The following is a 22,563-nucleotide window of genomic DNA, read 5'->3' on the forward strand; positions in this document are numbered from 1 at the left end:
GGGTGGCGTCCATATAATAGTTCAAAGGGGGAAAAACCCGTGGACGCCTGGGGGACTTCCCGTATAGCAAACATTAGATACGGTAGAAGGGTATCCCAGTCTTTTCCATCCTGTGCTACCACCTTCCAGATCATACTTTTAAGGGTACGATTAAATCGCTCGACCAGTCCATCTATTTGTGGATGGTAGACTGAGGTCCGTATGGCCTGGATGCGGAGCAGGGCACATAAGTCTTTCATTAGTTTTGACATGAACGGGGTTCCCTGGTCTGTCAGGATCTCCTTAGGGATGCCCACTCTGGCGAAAACCTGTAGTAGTTCTTTTGCTATTGCCTTGGATGTGGGGTTTCTTAAAGGAATGGCCTCTGGATACCGCGTGGCATAGTCAAGGATGACTAGTACGTTTCGGTGGCCCCGTGCTGATTTTTCTAATGGGCCCACTATGTCCATGGCTATCCTCTCGAAAGGAACATCAATAATAGGCAAAGGTACTAATGGGGTCCGCAAGTGAGGTCGGGGGCTATGCAACTGGCATTCAGGGCAGGAGGCACAGTAACGCTGGACTTCTGCACGTATCCCTGGCCAATAAAACCTTCCTAGGATTCTATCCAGTGTCTTGTCTACCCCTAGATGTCCCCCAAATAGATGACTGTGAGCTAACTCTAGTACTGCCCTTATGTGTTTCCGTGGGACTAAGAGTTGCTCTACTTCTTCCCCTCGTATTTGCTCTATCCTGTATAAAAGATCGCGTTTGAGCACATAATATGGCCTTGGGCCTTTGATTTTTCTTTCCATAGGCACACCATTTACTTCCACTACCTTCTCCCTCACGTTCGCATATAATGGATCTTCGGCCTCGTCCTGTCCAAAAGTCTCTCGCGCAGTACCGAACTGACCTAATTCTAGGGGGCCTATTTCTACTTGGGCTAGGAACCGCCTCCGAGTCTTTCTTGGCCTGAATTATCTCCTGGTCTCCTGAGTGGGATCGCCTACCCACAAGGGAAGTTTTTTGATTCACTGCTAGAATCCTGGTCCCTAACCTTTTATCTGCCCTTCGTTCTCGCCTAGACCTCCGGGATTTTCCAGGGGATGAGAATAACTCTGGAGCAAATTTGGCAAACACTGGGGTGAGGCTATCTGTAGTTGCCTCCGTCACAGCCTGGGGCTTGCTACCCTCCCCTGGCTCTATTGGGGTAAGTAAGCTTTCAAACCCAGGGAAGTCTCTCCCAATCAAAACAGGGTAGGGGAGCTTGGGGACCACCCCTGCAGAAACCCTGGTAGTATTTCCTTGGATTTCAATCCGTACTGGAATTGTAGGGTAAAAATTCATGGTGCCATGTAAGCACGTTACCCCTGTGTTTTTGGCCCAGGTTAGTTGGTCTGTTCCCACCAACTTCCCCGAGACCAGCATGACAGCACTCCTGGAATCTATTAATGCTAAAGTCTTTATACCATTCATTTTTACTGGTCTTGTATATCCATGTGAGGTCATTGTGACCCCTACTAGGCTGATTAGGCCACATTGCTCCCTGTAATCCCCTAGATTACACCGCATAAGTTCTTTCTTGTTGGGGCACTGGGCTGCTATATGCCCCAATTCCCCACACTCATAACACCGCCCCCTTATTCCGGTTGTCACTCTCTGCCTGGGGCTATTTGGCCGGCCCCCTACCTCTCTTCCCAAACCCCCGGGTCCCTTCCTGGCCTCGAGCCATTCCTCAGTGTCTTTCCTCCCGGTTACAGTTCTCCTATAGTTCTCGATAGCCTGGGGCCTTGGGTTTGGGGTTGGCTTCCTGGATTGCTGTGTCTCCCCGCCTGGGGTCTGGAACAGTTCGCGGGCTGCCAGCTGTCTTTCCACGAGGGAGACCAACTCATCATAGGTAGAGGGATCATTCTGGCCAACCCAAGACCTGAGACCTAGCGGTAGCCCCCTCATATACCGGTCCAATACCAGTACCTCCATCATCTTCTCAGAGCTAAGGGCCTCAGGGCGCAGCCATTTCCGGGTCAGGTAGATCAGGTCAAACAACTGTGATTGGGGTGTCTTGTCCTCCGTATATTGCCACTCATGGAACCTCTGGGCTTGCAGTGCCATCGTTACTCCGAACCTGGCCAGGATCTCTGCCTTTAGCTGGGAATAATCTGCTGCAGCCTCTGCAGCCATATCGTAGTAGACCTTCTGGGCTTCCCCACACAGGAATGGGGCAAGGATACTAGACCATTGATCTCGGGGCCAGGCCTCCTGCAGGGCTGCTCTTTCAAATGCCAGGAGGTATGCCTCCACATCATCCTCCTGTGTCATTTTAGGTAGGCAATGGCTAGCCCATATGGTCCGGGTCCCTTCACAGTTGCGATTCTGCTCCATAAGGGCCTTCATCTGGATCACCAGGTCTTTCAGCAGGGCTCGGTCCTGAGCAGCCTGACTCATCAACAGATGATTGGTCTCCTGCTGCATTCTAGTCGCCTCCTGTTGGGTGGTTGCTTGGACCCGGGTAGCCTCCTGCTGGGCTGCGGTGGCTTGTAGAAGGGCCTTGACCACATCGTCCATCTTAAGGATGGGAGGGTTTTGCCTAACCCTGGATTAAGTCCCCAGCGCGAAAATCCCACCCCGACACCACGTGTGGCAAATTGCCGGTACTGTTATGCTGGGTCTTGTGCTTTCTCTTCTTTGGGGAAGGTTCAGGGCGCCATTGCTTGCCTCTGAACTGGTATTTTAATTACCCCACTAGTGTCCTTGAGGAGGGGAGTGGAGAGGGAGGGACCCGGGCCCGCCCTCTTCTCCAGGTCCCAACCCAGGGGCCCTGAGGTTTGTGGTGAACCACTTGAACTAGCGGTTCCTTTCCCTGGGCTGCTTCCCTCTCCTGCCCTTCAGCTTGGGAAGGGGCTTCTTGCCCTCCTTTTACACAAGCCAGGTGCCCCTTACCTAGGGTTTCTTTTCAATTTCTCAGCCCACTGCAGCACTCCTCCAAACTTTCCTTTTGTCTCTCTTCAATACTGTTCTCTTCTCCAACTCCTTCAAACTGCTCTCTGCCCCAACCAAACCTTCCTGCTCCAACTCCCCTACTGTCTGACTGAAGCAGGGGTTTTTAATCACATGACTGACTGCTGGTGCTCTAATTGGCTTCAGGTGTTCTAGTTAATCTATAACAAACCTTCCTCCCCTTGCAGGGAATAAGGCTCCCTGCTAACACTCTCCTGCTGCCCTCTGGCCATGCTGTATCACAGTAAATATATTGTCAGTTGCACACTTGTCTACTGTGCAGTTATCAAGTTTACTGCCAAACAGCAACACTTGAATAGATGCTACCCACTTTTTCCCCAGAGGCTCAGTCTCAGCTGGCATAAAATCATGATTTTACTTGGAGGGGATCTATGGGAATCATTTGGACTTACATCAGGAAAATAGCAGAATCCCCATTAATCATTTTCAGAAACAGGAGGGTTCCAAAGAATGATTTTCATCACTGGTCTACAGCTGACCAAATCACTGTTTCTACCTTTCTCATTTACATGCATTAACTGTCATATAAGTTTCCTGTCTTCATCAGATGTTTTTATATTGGATGGTGTTGAGACAAGGCAGGTTTAAATCTAACCATGACAAATTGAAGCAGCCAAAATATTCCAAGAAAAGACAGGACACAAAAATTACAGGTTATTTTTTAAGATATGAGTTAACTTTATAACCATTTTTAAAACTGTTGGACAAATGGCTGCCACTCTGTTCAGACGGCCCAATATTTTCTCTTTATGTCTGTCATCTATAATCTCAGATAGAAAGATGATATAAGGAAAAAAGAAACTGGGTCACTGAATGATCATTCTATGATCTACCAATTTTATCATGAAAATGTTCTGATGATAATGCTTCCCCCACCCTCAGATCCTCCTTAACATATGTTACAAATCTTGAGAGTGCCCCAACAATAGAAATATGCATATTGCTACTGTAGTAAATCTGGCCAACACAACATATAAGGTATTTGACAAAGGCGCAACTATGATCGTCTTGCCCGGAAGTGTGAAAGCCCTCTCCTGAGCCAATGATATCACTTTTAAGTGTCATAGACTGAAGACATGTCAAATGATTCATTCATTCAGTTCACTCAGCTCTAAGTTTTCCCTGGTAAATGTTCCTGAAGTGGTGAACGGCTCCCAAGGTTTGGATTTCTATCTATAATTGTTCTTACATGATAAAAACAAGGCTTTTATTTTCATATTCTTTGCTCCACAAGAAAAAATAATACACCTCTACCCTGATATAATGCTGTCCTCGAGAGCCAAAAAATCTTACCATGTTTGAGGTGAAACCATGTTATATCAAACTTGTTTTGATCCACCGGAATGCGCAACGCCCCCTGCAGTCCCCCCGAGCACCGCTTTACTATGTTATAGCCAAATTCGTGTTATATCGGGTAGCGTTATATTGGAGTAGAGGTGTAGTGCCAAAAAACCAATCCCATTTGGGATCAAAACATGGCTCATGGTTTCAAATGAAGACAAATATCCTACCCGTTCCTTCAGTACTTATTAAAATTCACATACGTAAACTGTATTACCTTAACACGTTCAGTTGGAAAGAATTAGTTTTCAATGGAATGAAAAGAGTCACCCTTCATGACTGATAAATGAATTCAAGGCTTCTTGTGTAGAGAAAGCAACAATAATAGATAAGAGGCAGGGGCAGCTCCAGGCCCCAGCATGCCAAGTGCGTGCTTGCGGCGGCAAGCCACTGGGGACGCTCTGCCAGTTGCCACGAGGGCAGCAACCAGGCTGCCTTCGGCGGCTTGCCTGTGGAGGGTCCACTGGTCCTGCGGCTTCGCGGACCTCCTGCAGGCAAGCTGCCGAAGGCAGCCTGCTTGCCGTGCTTGGGGCGGCAAAATGCCTAGAGCCGCCCCTGATAAGAGGACATGGAAGAAAGGCATATAGAAGAATTTGTCTAGTACAAAATAAAGATACCTGGGCTCCGAAGTGCTCTTGAGCAGTCCCTCAGCCAATTCCTGTTCTAACTTGTACAAAACTAGTCCCAGTCTGGCTGACCCATGAATATATGATTCACCCCTGACGGTTTAAATGACTATTTGAGTTGGTCGGCTTCTTTCTGAACGAGATGGTCTGCCAGAAAGTCTCTCACTCCTGCCAGCGGAGAGGCAGTCCAAACTGAAGTCTTCCCTGTCTGTTCAAGTAGTATGTGGTAACTATATTGTTTGTGAGAACCTGCACTGGCTATTTCTTGAGAGCCAGCCTGATGGAGTTTAGCAAAAACATGAAATGACGTCGAAATCTTCATTTGCAGCTCTTAGAGATCATTGTGGAAGTTCATTTAAGGATAAGCCCTCATTTGACATTTTTTCAAATACAGTAGTCACACTACTTTTTCTTTTCTATTACAAAAACCCAAAACAACACAGAAGGAAAGAAAGTTTCCTAGACAACAATATCTGGCAGAGAGAGAGAGGAAGTGAGAACTGTTATGGGGGCAAGCTTTTTTTATAAAGTTAAGGCTTCAGTGACATATACAGGCCCCTAATCACCATCAATTTGGCAGCAATGTGATTCCTAGAAGGTAACTGTGGAGGCAATGTCAGCAAGGAGAAACACACATTATATACAAAGCCAGTATGTTATATCTTGCTTCCCAGGTTTCACTATCAGAAATCTTTTTGCCACAACTGGTCAATCAAATTGTTATTTTTGGTGAAATCACAGTAGTTTGCCTGATAGTTTACATTTAATTTTATACTTTACTGTAGCATGCTGATGGCCCATCTGTTCCTATTGACATACTGAGCCTAATTTCTGCCCTCCGTTATGAAGATTCAACCTTCAGAAAAGTCAATAGGAGCTGCCCCCATGTAATGGAGTAAACCATTGAGCCCAACCATTTAAAAATAATTTAGTATTTTAAAATATTTTAAAAATGCATTTAAAAGAGAGGCCGTGGGTAATAATTAGATTGCTCTTTGATTATTTATACAAAGCAGGTAGTATCTACATATTAAAGGTGAAACAAACAACAATTATTCCACGTAAGCCAAAGAACATTCAAAGGTTCTCACTGGAATCAATAAAATGCTTCCAAATGTCATGAAGATGTATTCGTTCCTATTTTCTATTTTAAACTAACACATAAATTGAACTAAAAAATCATGACCTATAAAAGAAAATTAAACATTACTTCTCCCTTCATTATCTATCTTTAATGATCACACACACACACAGAGCTTCTTTTGCTGGTTCTCTTCTTCCATGGATCAGCCTTGTAACAGGCTGGAGAACCTGGGGCTAAACTAGCTTTGATTACAAGATGAGCCCCACCTGAGAAGCATCAGGTGGTTTTAATATAAAAGGCAGCAGTAAGCTACAGGGGAGGGTATTTCCTACTGCAAGGGAACTGCAGAGTAAAGCTGTAGGGAAAGAGTGTGGCCTGCAGTGATCCCTAAGGAAATGATAGTTCTTTAGGGAAGAGAGAGGCTGTGCACAGCCTAAGGCTGGGTAGATGATTTCTTTTGTGTTTGTGTCATAACATACAGCCAAGGGTAGCATAAAATCCCTCTTTACCCTGTAAAGGGTTAAGAAGCTCAAATAACCTGGGTAACACCTGACCAAAAGGACCAATAAGGGGAGAAGATACTTTCAAATCTGTGGGGGAAGGTTTTGGTCTGTGTCTCTCAAAGCCAGCCAAGAAACCAGGCTGGGAAATTGCATCTTCTTAAATATATCTGAACTAAGCATCTAGTCTTGCAGAAATAGTAAGTAATAGCAGAAAAGAAATGTGTTAGATTACCTTTTGTTTTAGCTTGTGAATTTTCCCTGTGCTAAGAGGGAGGTTTATCCCTGTTTTTGTAACTTTAAGGTTTTGCCTAGAGGGGAAATCCTCTGTGTTCTTGAGTACTTTGTTATTCTGTAAAGTACTTACCATCTTGATTTTACAGAGGTGATTCTTTTACCTTTTCTTTAATTAAAATTGTTCTTTTAAGAACCTGATTGATTTTCATTGTTCTTAAGATCCAAGGGTTTGGGTCTGTGTTCACCTGTACCAATTAGTGAGGATATTATTCTCAAGCCTCCCCAGGAAAGGGGGTTAGGAGCTCAGGATATTTGGGGAAGGTAGGGCTCCAAGTGGCCATTCCTAAATGTTTGTTTAAATCACTTGGTGGTGGCAGCGATACTGAGGCTAGAAAGGAATTTGTGCCTTGGGAAGTTTTTAACCTAAGCTGGTAAAAATAAGCTTAGGGGTTCTTTCATGCGGGTCCCCACATCTGTATCCCAGAGTTCAGAGTGGGGAAGGAACCCTGCCAGTTTATTTTTGGGAACTTTGTTAATTTAATAAAAAACCTTGACCCTCAAGAAAGGCTGTGATTGAGCAAGACTGGGTGGAGTTTTGTTTAAGGAGCCCTGAAGAAAGGGAAAAACAGGTAAGGCACTATAACAGCACCCCAGCCATGAGGGAGGGCATTCAAGTGACAGCGATGGTACTACAATCCCCAGTTAAAGTGCTCTACTCAGAGGCTCCAACCCTCCCCAGACAGGACTGGTGCACAGGAGAACCTTGGATTTATACTTAATTTAGAGCTGCTATTTCCACACTTTTAATGCTGATTCTATCTTGGCTGACGGTTTAGCTATCTTTTTAGCATATTTCTGTAGTCCCCAGAAAGACTATCCAAATGTACAAAAGCCCTGATCCTCAAGCACCTTCACACGTGCTTAATTTTAACGAGACTAATACATGCTGAAATTTAATCACATGAATAGGATTTGCTGCATTAGGGCCTCACTTGGCTAACCGTCCTCTGTGTCACTTCAGAAATGCACTCAACCACCTTCCTGATGAAAGATTCAATTCCTGGTTGCTCCTGTACCGGGATTCTTTGTATGGATTTGCAATCAAACTCTGCAGACCAGGCTTCTGGTTACTTTTCTGCTAGATTGGAAATTGATACTTTTCAGTTATTTATCACAGAACAGCAGAAATTAGAGACTGAAAGGCCTATTAGATCATTTCATCTGGCCCTCAGCCAGTGCTGGACTCTTCTCTACAGTATGCTTACCGGGTTTTATCCCAGTCTTATTTTAACTCTACTAAACACACAGTTCTGTTAACCATTAATCTGATACACAGTAAGTTTAGTAATCGATCATGCTTTTCTGGGCAAGTGTAAAAGCACTTCTTGCCCTGAGTCGCCAACTCTTCCAATGCCCAGAATTGCCCGCAGCAGATGTTCTGTGACATTGCTTGGCTTACAAGACATGGAGAAGGCTGCAATTTCCTTTCTGAAACAATCCCCCTATTCTTTTTTTTACTCTTGACTGGGAAGCCAATGTACTTCACGCTCTATTCAGGGGCAGCAGCCAACAATTACCCTAACCAGCCAATTAAAAAAATCAGATTTTATTTGTAGTTTTACAGAAATAGGTCCTGATCTTCAAAAGCATATAAACACATGGGTAGCTACTAGAACAAGCGAAGTTATGCATGTGCTTAAGAGCTTTGCTGGTTCAAGGCCATTGTGAGTAAATTATAAAATATAAAACGTAAGTAGAAACAAACACACCTGGGCTAATACTTCAGAACACTGAGATCTTGTCTACAGACAAAAACTGTATCACTTTAACTATAATGGTATGGTTAAAATGATGCAACCCCCATAGAGTGGAAAAAGTTATATATCAGTAGAAAAGTGCTTATACAGGGATAGCTTATACAGGAAGGGGAATAAGCTAAACCAGTAAAAGGCACCTTTATATGATATAAAATTGTGTCCGCATTAGAGATTGGACTGGTATAACTATGCTGGTAAAAATTACCACCTCTCCCGCCAGCCAACACCAGGCCTAAATTACAAAATACTGAAATATTACCTATATATGGCATGGCATGAAATCATAGCATCACAGACATGTAGGGCTGGAAGGGACCTCTTGTGCATCCCCCCCATGCTGAGGCAGAACCAAGTATATCTAAACCATCCCCGACAGGTGTTTGTCTAACCTGTTCTTAAAAACCTCCAGTGACGGGAATTACGGAACTTCCTTGGGTAACAGTTAGAAAGTTTTCCCTAATATCCAACCTAAATCGCCCTTGCTATAAACTAAGCAAACTACTTCTTGTCTTACCCTCTGTAAACATGGAGAACAAGTGATGACTGTCCTCTTTACATATTTGAAGAGTGTGTTCTCCCTCAGCCTTCTCTTCTCTAGATGAAACATGCCCAGTTCACCTTTCCTAATAGGTCAGGTTTTCTAAACCTCTTATTATTTTTGTTATTTTGCTCTCTCAAATGTATTTACATCTTTCTTAAAATGTGGTACCCAAAACTGGATTCAGTACTCCAGCTGAGGACTCACCAGTGTCAAGCAGAGAGGAACAATTACTTCCCATGTCTTACATACAGGGCTGCTTGGGGGGGCAAGTGGGGCAATAGGCCCCGGGCCCCACAGGGGCCCCCATGAGAATATAGTATTCTATAGTATTGCAACTTTTTTTTTATGGAAAGGGCCCCCAAAATTGCTTTGCCCCAGCCCCCTGAATCCTCTGGGTGGCCCTGCTTACATACAATACTCCTATTACCACATCCCAGAATGACATTTGCCTTTTTTCCAGCAGCAGCAAACTGTTCACTCATATTCAATTTGTGATCCACTATTCCCCCCAGATCCTTTTCAGCAGTACTACTGCCTAGCCAGTTATTCCCCATTTTGTATTTGTGCATTTGACTTTCCCTTCCTAAATGCAGCACTTTGCACTTGTCTTTATTGAATTTCATCTCATTGACTTCACACAAATTCTCCAATTTATCTAGAATTTTGAATTCTAATGCTGTCTTCTAAAGTGCTTGCAACCCCTCCCTGCTTGGAGTCAGCTGCAAATTTTATAAGCACACTCTCCATTGCATTATCCAAGTCACGAATAAAAATGTTGCAAAGTACCAGACCCGGGACAGACATCTATGGGCCCAGACTCAATATGTCTTCCCAGTTTTATAAAGAACCATTGATAACTACACTTTGAGTACAATCTTTCAACTAGTTGTGCAACCACGTTAGAGTAATTTTATTTAGACCATATTTCCCTTGTTTGCTTATGAGAATGTCATATGGGAAAGCATCCACAGCCTTACTTAAGTCCAGCCTTACTTAACTCACATATACTATGTTCCCCATATCCACTGTTGAAGAAAGAAATTAGGTTGGTTTGGCATGATTTATTATTGACAAGTCCATATCAGCTATCACTTAATTTTCATCTAATAAAACTGCATCTCTTCTCTCACAGCTTAAAACTCTGCTGCTGTAACAGATCTGTGTTCAGGCCACAAGTCCCAGGAAGAGGTCTGTGTATAACCAGAGAGACTTCTCCCCATACTCATTTAGCTTCCAGTCATATTAATAAAAAGAATATACTGTCCTTACACAAAACAATATTTTTTTGAAATAATGTCCACTTTTGAAATAATAAGACAAACAGATTCATTTTCAATTATTAATGTCAGCTAGCTAACACTCCAAAAATTTCAATAGCATTAGGCAATATTCCCTGGGAGCATGCATTTCCTTAATCCATAGCAATACCCCCATTTCCTTCTCCCCTAACAGGCTTCCTTATCTATCTTAAATGACCGAGACTCATTCTTCTGTAGGGCTAATTATTCTAAACAATACCTTTAGTAACATTTCATTATCATGTCAACATGTGCCTTTGTAGATAGTCTAATATAAGATATAATTGCTCTATGTGTATATATGCGAAAAATGAGTTATTAAAATCCATATGTATGTATGTAAAAGGTAAAATACAGAGAGAGAGAGAGAGAGAGAGAGAGAGAACAGGCTACATCATCTGCCACAGAGGGACAGAAATTTTAGAACTATAAAATAAAAGTAACTTTCTGAAACGACGAACTCTTCTTTCACAAAAATAATTCACTGAAAAGCACAGCAGTCCAGCAGGGCTATAGAGGAAACTTGCCAAGTTAACAGATGAAAAACAATTTCTTACTCTGGTACTTTTTTCAGTTGGCTGAATTGTATTAAACCTTAATCTTAGTCCAGACCACAAGAAGTATATTTCTTTCTAAATATTTACTATATGTTAGCATGTAACAAGAAAATAAACCTACTCTGAATTTTGCTCTGTAAATACTAATGAGCAAAATGTATCAGGCCTATATTTTCTGAAATGTCTCTAATTTTCAGAATGTCAATTTAAAAAAAAGTAAAGCCTGAGTTTTAGAGGTGCTAATCACTCACAATTGCAATTTAAATCAGGGGTTGGCAGCCTTTCAGAAGTGGTGTGCCAAGTCTTCATCTATTCACTCTAATTTAAGGTTTTGCATGCCAGTAATACATTTCAACGTTTTTAGAAGGTCTCTTTCTATAAGTCTATAATATATGGCTAAATTATTGTTGTATGTAAAGCAAATAAGGTTTTTAAAATGTTTAAGAAGCTTCATTTAAAATTAAATTAAAAGGTAGAGCCCCCCGGACCGGTGGCCAGGACCCGGGTAGTGTGAGTGCCACTGAAAATCAGCTCGCGTGCCGCCTTTTGGCACCTGTGCCATAGGTTGCCTACCCCTGATTTAAATGAAAGAGAATGGTTGATGCTCAATGTGATGTTGCACTCCATATGCTCTGTGAAAATATGCTTGGACTGTGAATATAATGTAACTGGAATTGCTTTATGCAAAAGGTCTCTTCTAAGGTATCATTACAAAGCTTATAATCTACTGAGTGTGTTCATCCTATTTGTAAGTATGTATCATTCTTGTATCTAAAACTAAAAATATGAAGTTAACTCTAGGTCCTATTGTAATTATGAAAAGTGTGGGCCATTAATGGTGGTTTAGAATCTTGATGGCTCCCACTAACTAGAACAATTGGTTGTAAATGGCCCTGTTTACTTGTAAGCCTTCCTGTGTTCCTGTGAACCAGGCCAGAAAGAATGGATGCTTGGGGTCTCACAGGACATGTGACCATGTCACCTGGTACTGGAATCCATCTTAAACCTGGTGCTTTTCCATTTAGAAGGAGGGGTGGGGACCCAGAGAGACAAAAGATTCCCACCTTGTGCCAAAGCTATAAAAATGGGTGGAACAGAACAAAGGGGGCTGCAGTCATGAGAAAACCCCTAGTTACCACCTGAGCTGGAACTAACAAGAACTGTACCAGGGAAAGGAATGGGTATGTGAAAGAAACTTATTGGAACATCTCTGAGGGCGAGGTTTACCTGAATTCAGTTTCTTAATGTATTAGGCTTAGATTTGCGTGTTTTGTTTTATTTTGCTTGGTAACTTACTTTGTTCTGTCTGTTATTATGTGAAACCACTTAAATTCTACTATTTATACTTCATAAAATCACTTTGGTTTATTAATTAACCCAGAGTAAGTGATTAATATCTGGTGGAGCAAACAGCTGTGCATCTCTCTCTATCAGTGTTATAGAGGGCCAATAATTTATGAGTTTACTCTATATAAGATTTATACAGAGTAAAATGGATTTATTTGGGGTTTGGATCTCATTGGGAGCTAGGTGCCTGGGTGCTGGAGAGAGGTGACCTGCTGAGTGGTTTTTGATTAAAGTCTGCAGCTTTGACGGCATGGACCAGACCTGGGCCTGTGTTGCAACCAACTAGCATGTCTGGCTCAACAAGGCAGGGTTCTGGAGTCCCAAGTTGGCAGGGAGGCTCAGAGGTCATCTCAGCACGTCAGGTGACAGTCGCAAGGGGGTGTCTGTGACCAAACTCATCATACTCAACACCTCTGAAAGTCAGGCCCGAGTGTTTTTAAAACTGGGGCAGCAAAAATTAGAGGTTGCTTTTGAAAATCTGGACTTATTTCCATTTAGCAGCATTCGTTTATGGACAGCCAATTTTCTTTTTCTTTTTTATGCTATTAAATCAGGTATTGAGAATACAGAGTAAGAGATTAAAATGACTACTGGCTCTAAAAATCATTTTAGGAACTGAAATTTCCATTTCCTTACCTGAGTCCTTCATGGGACAGAGTGCACACTGCATGCCCCAGGCCTCACCATATAAGCAGCAGCACTCAGTGTACGTAGTCTGCTTTCCAACCAGAGGCCGGCTACAAACAAAATTCTCACTCAGATGTTGCCAGCAAAGATCTTGGTAGACTTCAGTTTCTTCGGTTTGTTCTGAAGGAGAAGTCAATATTACACCATTACCACAATGCTCTTAATATTTTAAAGACATTGGTAAAATAAAGTGTTATATAAACAAAGGTTATAAGAATAATTTAACATTATTGCTTTACATAAAACCAAAATTGGATGGATTTACTAATGAATTCAAATGTTTAACGTAGAAATTATAACCAAGTGATTATGACTAGTGATTTGGAGTGGCTCAAATGTTGACTGTCCAACTTGAGAAATCTGAAAGAGTTTTGGTATTCAGAAACTGTTGAGCACCTACTCTCGGAAAAATAGACTTCTTTAAAGATTCTCAAGCTAGGCACCCAAGAATGGGACACTGAGTTCCTAGCCACTTCTGAAATTCTCTGTCAAGTGGGATTTTTCCAAAGCGCTCAGTATTGACTTAATTCTGCTCCTATTGGAACTTCCACTGACTTCAGTGGGAGCAGAGTTAGGTCAACGCTAAGTGCTTTGGAAATCCCATCCAAGGAGTGAATCCTAAAATACATTAACTTGGATTTCCTTACCCTGGCTAAAGGCTGTATCATAAGACATTTTAAGAAGTCTGCCCACTAGAGATGGACAGAATATTTTTGAGACATTATTTGTCAAAATATGCTCTTTTGTCAATGCTGAAATGTTTTGTGGAGACATACTGGTTTCAATTAAGTTTTTGACAGGAAGGCTTCTGAGTTCCAGGGCTCTCTGATCACTGTTGACCATAGCCACCCAGAAATAAACCCAAATAGAAAAGGTGCCTTTCTGGCTCAGAAAACTGACATTTTCCTTTAGTGAAAATATTTGAATGGTTCTGTTTTGTTCCAATGCAGAATGAAAACAAATGTTGAAACCACAAAAGTTGTCATGAAATGGAATTGTCATCCTCTAGTTAGCTGTAGTAACTGCATTTGTTACATGGTGTAACAATACAACTTCAACTACACACACTACATGTGAAATCAAAGGACTGAATCCCAACTCACAAGGGAAATGTGGTATTCTGAAAGCATGAAGTTTACCTGAGTTTAGATCCATCTTTTACAGCTCATGTAGCCAGAGGCTTCAAATGATAGAATTAGACACTTTAAGACATGGGACATTGCCTCCCTGAGCTCCAGGGAGCTGAAAGGAGAGTGAGAAGAAAGGTGCAAGTACAATCCATCTATACATAATGAACTCTGCATGCTGGTGGCAGAGAATGTGGCTGTACTGTTGCCCTGTTTCCTCCCTCTCTACTTTAGAGAGGCTAGTGCCAACAGTTAAAAAGCAGGAGCACTATGAACTTCCTGAGTACAAAGATTGTTCTTCTGCTAGCCCTAGTGCATGCATTGTCTGGAGACCTTTATGCCCTCTCCCCTCCTTGCACATCCATGCAGGGGCCCAACACAATCTTATCCATAGTTTGTTTAGTTAAAACACTACTGTCTGGTTGAGTTTTGGGTAAGGACTTATACAGCTTTATTGTATGAACCACTTAAAATAAAATGTTTAATGAATCTGTACTAGTACCCCCTATTATGGAAACCTCTTGGATGGTTAAATTCTTCATTGGCTGCACGGAACAGTGGATTGAATTCACTGCTATACACACTATTATTAATCAAATGTTTTAACATTTCTAAAAATGTGTATGATGCAGAATTCCATAGTTAGTGTTGCCAACTCTTTCAATTTTATCATGAGTCTTTGACTATTTGGTGTTTTTCTTAAATTCTCAGCTGCTGGAATTAAGCGTTTGCTTGAGATTCTCAGCTTTCATTAAAAATGTAGTAAGCTTCTAACCCTCCTGGTTGTGGAGAAAAGCTTGAAAAAATGAACCAAGTGTTCCCTAAACGAACTTCCTACAGTTACCAAGCTGAGAGACAAATGAGGGACATATCCCATTAAGTAATCAGAGGCATACATATAATTCCCAATATTTACTCCTATATCTTTCCTCTTTTGTAAAAGCACAATCTCTGTTTTGTCTGGATTGAGTCTTAGCCAGCTATCCCTCACCCAAGTCCCAATTTCAGTGTGATACTGGGCAGGCTGTGTCACTTCACATTCAAGGTTGGAACAGACAGAGATACAGAGCTGGGTATCATCAGCATATTGAAAATACTTCAAACCAAGCTTACCCATTAACAGTCCCACTGGTCCCATATATACACTGGGGTGACAAGATGGAACCCTGTGGAATCACACAAATGTGTCCTCAGCATAGATAAAAAACTGCGCAAGACTACCATCTGAGATTTCCTCAGAATGGAGCAGAGCCACTCAAGAGTGACCCTGTCTACCTTTGGTAGGGTCTGCAGCCATTTCTACAACACCTCGTGGTCAACAGTGTTAGTTGTTGATCCTGTACAGGAACAGTATAATGCATATAATGGAGCATACCATTTGAATCTGCTGGTCTGATACATCGCTTTTCTGTGGCATCCAGAACCATCGGATGGGTACAGAAACAGTTGTAAGATCCTTCAGTGTTAATGCACTGGCCATCCACACAGCTGTTTGGGTCCTGACATTCATCTGTATCTTTAGAAGGGAAGAAATGCACCAAGAAAAGTCAACATCAAACTTGTAGCATTGTGTAAATTAATGCTTGCAAATTCTTAAATTAAGAACAGATTTCCCCCAGTACCATCTTTGAATAAGCCCAAATACAAATTTTACACAGGGAAAAATTCTGCCTGCATCTATGCCCACATGGAGGAATAGCAGTCAGGTAACATCTTCACCCTACTCAGAGCACCCATACAGGAGAGAGGCAGGATGCTGACCTATTGCACTCAAGAACTCAGCAGCCTCTTGATTAACACACGTGGCAGTGCTTCACAGGCCCAGGTGGGCCTGTCCCTAGACATGCCCACACTACTTCCTGTGTTTGCCAGCTGAATCCACAGCAGATTCTGGAGAGAGTGCCTGCATGCTGCTCTTTTATTCGGTAGCAGTAAGGACCCATTGATGAGCACTCTGCCAAAGGCCCCTCAGTACCTCTGCAGAGAGAAAGGGATCTTCCTTTTTGGCCACCATAGCTCTACTCCTCGTAAGCTTGGCTTAGAGAGGAAAAGCAAGAATTTAGCCCTATGGAAACAGTAGGCTGTTTTTCTTAAATGACATTAAATCAGAAAAGAAAATATCTTTGTAGAGGATAGTCTTAGAAACCCCAGGTGAAAGGCTCTCTTACTGTGGTTTCAAAAATTACTTCCTTTCATTATGTTATTCTGCATAGTCTACACGGTTTTCCGCTTAAGCAGCAAAAGTCAGGGTCACACGTATGAATAAGTTTCAATCAAATGGCAAGCCTAAAGGAGTAAGAGGTTCTGCAGACTAAAAGGAACGTGCTTATGTTACATCAGTGACCTGAATTGTAATTCCACATTGCATATTAACTCTTTGTGGAGAAATCTGTACTTAATAAAAATCATAGTGTTAATTCAATTTATTGTATTAAAATTTGCACACTTACCAAAGTTAAAGTGGAATAAAGCATGCAGCCATTCAGTGCCTGATTTGTGTACAAAGAACAGAAAGCTAGATTATAGCCGGTAGATTGAAGCGGCACTGTGTGTAGAGAAAGGGAGTAGTTTCCTGTCACCTTGTGCATCACACACAAAGGCCATTTAGATTAGTAGCTCCTATTCTCTGGGGAGCACACAGGCTGCTGTTGACATGCAAGCCCCTGGGAGCAATATGCTAAAAAGAAGGGAGGGAGTAGGCAGAGTCATGGTTCTATTTTCCACCTCTCTATGTCCTTCAGGAGAGCTGGCCAGCCATGCAAAAGGAAGGGGGAGCATGCTGCACCCGTTAAAAAGAGTACAGGAAGCTCAGTGCTTTCCTTACTATGAGCTCTGGATAAACAACACATTTCAGCCTTGAATTTTTATTGCATAACTCTGCTGATCATGTCCATCTGCATACCATTCTATGTAGAGTGAGGCATTAAAGAACTTACCAAAGCATTGGAGTTTAACAGGATCATAGTATGTGCCTTGTTTACAGTAACACTCATAACCTGGCTGTGTGTTCAGACAGAAGCCATTTTTACAGATTTCTTGTCCGAAGAGCAGGCATTCATCTGCATCTGTGGAGAAAACTACAGTTACAGCCCTTACTCAGTCACATAGAGGACCATAGAGCAAGACCCATTTACTCCCCTATTCTGACTGTGACTCTGGCTGTTGGGAGCACAGCTAGGGCTACTTGCCACTGTGAGCAAATGATTTGGGACTGGGTGGGGTGGGGTGTGGAGAGCTGGGGGAGCCTTGGTTCTGCCTCCCTATTTGGTGGCCAGAGTATCTTAGCTGGATGCATTGGGGTAATCAGTTACTCCACAAAAAAGGGTGAAGTAACTTATTCCCAGAGCAAGGGGGAAGCAGGGGAGGAATTGGGACTTTGAGCCACAACTTATTCTCTGGTCTGATTCTGGGGTGCTGCAGCTATGCACTATATCAGGGGTCGGCAAACTTTCAGAAGTGCTGTGCCAAGTCTTCATTTATTCACTCTGATTTAAGGTTTCACGTGCCAGTAATAATTTTAATGTTTTTAGAATGTCTCTTTCTATAAGTCTATAATATATAACTAACCTATTGTTGTATGTAAAGTAAATAAGGTTTTAAAAATGTTTAAGAAGCTTCATTTAAAATTCAATTAAAAGGCAGAGCCCCCGGACGGGTGGCCAGGACCCGGGCAGCGTGAGTGCCGCTGAAAATCGACTCTCGTGCCACCTTCGGCACCCGTGCCATAGGTTGCCTACCCCTGCTCTATATCTTACTCATGGCAGACTGTAAGGTGACAAGGTGGATACGAAGATATAATACTACTGTATTTACATAAGGCCCAATACTGTCACCCTTACTGATGCTGAGCAGTCCTTTACTCTGTGGGTAGCTACTCCAAAAGTAAGGGACTACTCCATGTGTGCAAGGGTGCCAAAATTGGGCCTGGTAAGCTACTGAAGATTTCAGATTTATATTGCCAATTGAAATTAGTGGGAGGCACAAACTTCAGCAATGTTGTAGATGTCCTACATGCTGGACTGTGAAAAAAGCCAATTCCCAGAGTCACACAAAACAATATTATAGATCCAAAGTGAGTACGGACAGCTTCTGCTGAATCCAGAATACTGACAATGGGGTAGCCCTGATGCACCCTATATATTTTGATGCAGACTGAGGCTAAGGAAGAAAAAGTTTACTAAGACAGCAAACAACAACAAAAGGATAGTTCTGACAAAGAGATAAAACCCACTGGTTAGAGCAGGAGAAAGAGGTGACAATAAACTTACTAAGCAGGGCAGAGGTAGCCATGGCCCAAGTACCCTGTACTATACATAGGGCAGTACACAGGCATAAAAACATTTCCTCACAGTCCAGGCTATGTGAAATCGACAATACTCAGTTTGCGCCTCCTGTATTTTTGCTTCATAATCGTTCTTAGGTTCAAGCAGAACAGACCAAGACTGTCTTCCATGTATCAATTGTCCTTTCTTCTATTTGGCTGAACTACTTCTTCTGTGACTGTCTCAGTTCAACGATTGTCTACGTATATGTAAATCTGCTGTCATGGTTTTGTCTCCTCCATTTTGAAGCAACAGATGTAATCTGGGCCCCGCTGAAGTCAATGGCAAAACTCACATTGACTTCAATGGAGCCAGGATTTCACTCCATAATTAGAGTTTCTATGATATAATCAAACAGCAGTGGTGCTTGCTGGATGGATTGATTGTCCTAATACTGTTAAGAGAGAGAACCTGGGATCCAGTCCTATGGCACAACTATTTGTGATGGTTGTGTACCACCTGCAAGTGTGCAGCATGTAGTTTTTACCTGTATTTGGCTAGGATCATACATTTCTCATTCCAGCATGTTCTGCTATTCACATTTCCACTGTGGGTGATCATCATCTTTCCTGCTTGCATCATCCTTTTACCATTGTATGGCTTGACCAAGCACTTCACCTATGCTCCTTATAATCACTGTTTTGCTCTCTGCACATGTTTACTGACTGAGCACCCCTGTATCTTCCTCCACTGTGTATGATCTAGAATCTTGCAGTCATTTTCTGCTGTGTTGGTTTTGTACTTGTTTAGGGAACCTCAATGGAAATTTCCCACACACAGACATAATTATTACTGTTGCTATATACAATCATAAGACATTCATCATTATTGTATCTGGGGACATTTGATATAATTTAGACCAAGAGAGATATTTTCCCAGAAGTAGGCAGTATGTATCGTACATGTCAATAGTCACAGTACACTCCATATTTAAACATATAATGAAGCATATTCTTAGCACATAGAATCAACAATATCTAAAATGAATTAGTGCTCTTAATAAGCTTTCATTGAAAAATATAGACCATGCTGACATATATCTACTTTTCGTACAGTTTTATTTACTTTGTAGCAAACTTTTACTTTTTGTTACTTTTGGAATTTGCTTCCTTTTCCCACCCTCTTTTCTTTTAGTTTACCAAACATTTACTATATTACTTTGTTTAAACCAGGCTGGTGTTAGAAATGCCAATGAAGAATGAAAGGTAAAATGTATAGCAGATAAACTGGGCCAAATTCTGCACTCAATTCCCCTGGTGTTAATCCATTGGCTTCAATAGTGTCACTCCAGATTTACACCAGGGTAACAAGAATGTAGCTACAAACTATTTTTTCCATCTGCTGAACAGTTCTCAAGGTAAATTATTAAAATACGTACTTTTCCAGAAGAGCTGAAAGGACTATACAAATATTTTTACAGTCACTTTTCCAGCCACTAAGCAATTTTAAACATTAATTTTTTTTTAAGTTTGATTGTTTAGCAGCAAGACCGCTATAATGATTAATTTAAAAAAACCACATAGCCGAGTGACTTCCATCTTTTCTTATGGAAACAGAATACGTAGTTTTGGGAAAAAGTGGGAGAGCTGGGGGTTTGGGAAAGGGAACATACATTTGTTTTTGCAAGTAAGTCCACATTAAAAATGTCTCATTACTCCTGCAAAAAGAAGCATGCAGATGAAAGCAAAATAAAGACATTGTTAACGAGAGAAAAATATCGCATTTTACAAAATAATCTGTCCATTTGCAGGTCCACTGTCTCCACTATAAATAAGCCATTTATAAGGATATTGCCAAAACTTGTTCAATGCAAAAATCTTGTTAACATGGTGAGACTTTTCCTGGAAAACATATCTAGTTATAAAATATTTTAATTTCTACATTTTAATACTCTTAACAGTTGCAGATGTTATCAACTGCAAGGCAGCATAACCAACCAAAGCAGCTTTTTATCTCAGATGCGTATACACCTACAAATCAAGTGTGCCAATTTTTTGTTGCAAAGAATAAATAAGCATAGCAAAGACACAAATAATATGTGCTTGCTCCATCCAAAAAGAACTGTACTCGGAAACTGGATTTCCCAGTTCTGTACAATCTGCTATAGATCCACTAGATCTTTTTCAGGTACTTAAAAACAGAATTATGACATCTTTCTGATTCATCTATATATTATCTGTCTATCTATCAAGGCCTCTATTACTACAGTATCTCAGTACCTCACAACCTTTAATGTATTTATACTTACCGTATTCCTCTCAGGTAGGGAAATACTATTATTTCCATTTTACAGATGAGGAAGAAAGGTACACCGAGATTAATTGACTTGCCCAAGATCACACAGGAAGCCTGAGCTGGAGCAGAGACTTGAATTCAGGCCTACTGAATCCCAGTCCTAGGCCATAGCCACTGGGCAATCCTTCAGATATAAAAATTAGTGGCCTATTCCTGAGAAGCAACAAGAACCTATACTTCCCACTGATTTTAATGGACATAGCAGATGCCTATCATCTCTCAGAATCAGGCCCTATATGGTATAACTTTTAAGGACTGTGTTTCTGACTTAGCTATTGGTGATGTTGGCATAGCTAAACATATTAACTATGTGATGCTACTGCTCTTTTCAGATATTGTATGTTACATTATACTGCATTTTTAATATAATATAAATATAAACAGTAACTTCAGATTTTTAAATATTTGATCCATAAAACTGCAAGCCTGATAGGAACAAATGTAATTTTATGTAGCAATACTGTAGCTACTTTATAACTCAAGACAATTATGCAGATTTCCTTCTAACTGTATAAAATTACAATGCATTTATGCCACGCATTGTGGAAAATTCACTTTCCTGAATTAACAGTAGTTTCAGACTTCATTAACTCAAAGGAATTTTACTGATCTCACTCTTTTCTTGTTAATAAAGTTTTTTGCCTACATACTCTTTCTCTCATGCACATATTCTGTTTTGCTCTCTCCAGTAATGTCCATTTCTTCACAGATAATTGTATATGGCATTATGTTCTAAATAGCATAGCTAAGTTTATTTTCAAATTTTCAGAATAACTTAAGCATAAATCATTCATTCCCATTGTCGCCTGCAAGCTAATGTAGGACAGAACCCTCCCCCCATACCCGCCTTTCCCCATAACTATTATTTATAAATTAAAGACTGGTTTGTGCTACTTATACATGAGCAAAAGCTGATCTTTGGGGTTATGTGTTTTTAACATCTGCTCTTACAGTATAAGATGAATACAGGGAAAATACTATAAGCATTACAGCACCTAAGATGAATAAAATGTGAATAATAAAGAAAAAAACTGTAATAGTGTTATGTCCTAAATACAGGTTTACCACAAGGTAAGTATTTTGGAGTAACATTTTACTTCAAGATGCTGTTTCTGTCTTGTTGAAAAGCTGAAGTAATATGTTGACATTGCTGGTTACGTAAACTATCTATTATTAGAATTTCTGAAATGTTCATATTTAATACAAGTTAGCATATCTAATTAGTACTGACCTCTGTAATTCTGTGTAATGACTCCATAAGATGAATCACCAGAGGGGATGAAACCTTTTCCTTCAGGACACAAATCAGTAAATTCAGCTGGTAGAGAAATAAACCAAAAAATCATATCAGAAAAAAAACAGTTATTTAGGAATCTAGAACTGTAACAGATGATAAAATTTTCATGTTCATGAATACATTTAAAATTGTATTCTACTTTCTAATTCTCAGAAATCTTAGGCAACCTCTCCTCTGATTAATTCCCTTTGGGCAATCTCATACACCTAGGTATAACCTTATGGCCAAATGCTGTAGTCATAACACAGGCAAAACTTCCATTGACTTCAACAGGAATTTAACTATTGTCTTCAAAAAGAGTTTTGCCTCAGCAGGAACTCAATAAGAACTGCATCATCTGGCTCACAGAGGGAATGAATTACGTTATGTTGGAGATGGCACAGGCTCAAATGCAAACAAACCCTCTTTTATATTTTCAAGTATAGTGGCTCTTTCCAAAACACACAGCAATAGGCACAGTTTCACCAGTTCAAAGATGTGGCTAAGA

General features: G+C 41.1%; 1 protein-coding gene and 1 long non-coding RNA gene across 11 annotated transcripts in view; one reads left to right on the forward strand and one right to left on the reverse strand.

Annotated features, from left to right (window-relative positions):
* Positions 1-22,563, reverse strand: part of LTBP1 (latent transforming growth factor beta binding protein 1) — a 358,939-nt gene that overhangs the window by 26,952 nt on the left and 309,424 nt on the right. For all 10 annotated transcript variants that reach the window (XM_050951316.1, XM_050951315.1, XM_050951321.1 and 7 more), the window contains 4 exons: positions 22,011-22,097; positions 17,099-17,227; positions 15,538-15,678; positions 12,985-13,155 (listed from right to left, as the gene is read on the reverse strand). In XM_050951316.1, coding sequence (XP_050807273.1) covers positions 12,985-13,155; positions 15,538-15,678; positions 17,099-17,227; positions 22,011-22,097 — 528 coding nt within the window. The remainder of the gene's footprint in view (positions 1-12,984; positions 13,156-15,537; positions 15,679-17,098; positions 17,228-22,010; positions 22,098-22,563) is intronic.
* The window catches only part of LOC127049943 (uncharacterized), a 77,106-nt gene that overhangs the window by 24,414 nt on the left and 30,129 nt on the right, over positions 1-22,563 (forward strand). The window lies entirely within an intron of this gene.

Source organism: Gopherus flavomarginatus, chromosome 4, assembly GCF_025201925.1.
Source record: "Gopherus flavomarginatus isolate rGopFla2 chromosome 4, rGopFla2.mat.asm, whole genome shotgun sequence".
Lineage (NCBI taxonomy): Eukaryota > Metazoa > Chordata > Testudines > Testudinidae > Gopherus > Gopherus flavomarginatus.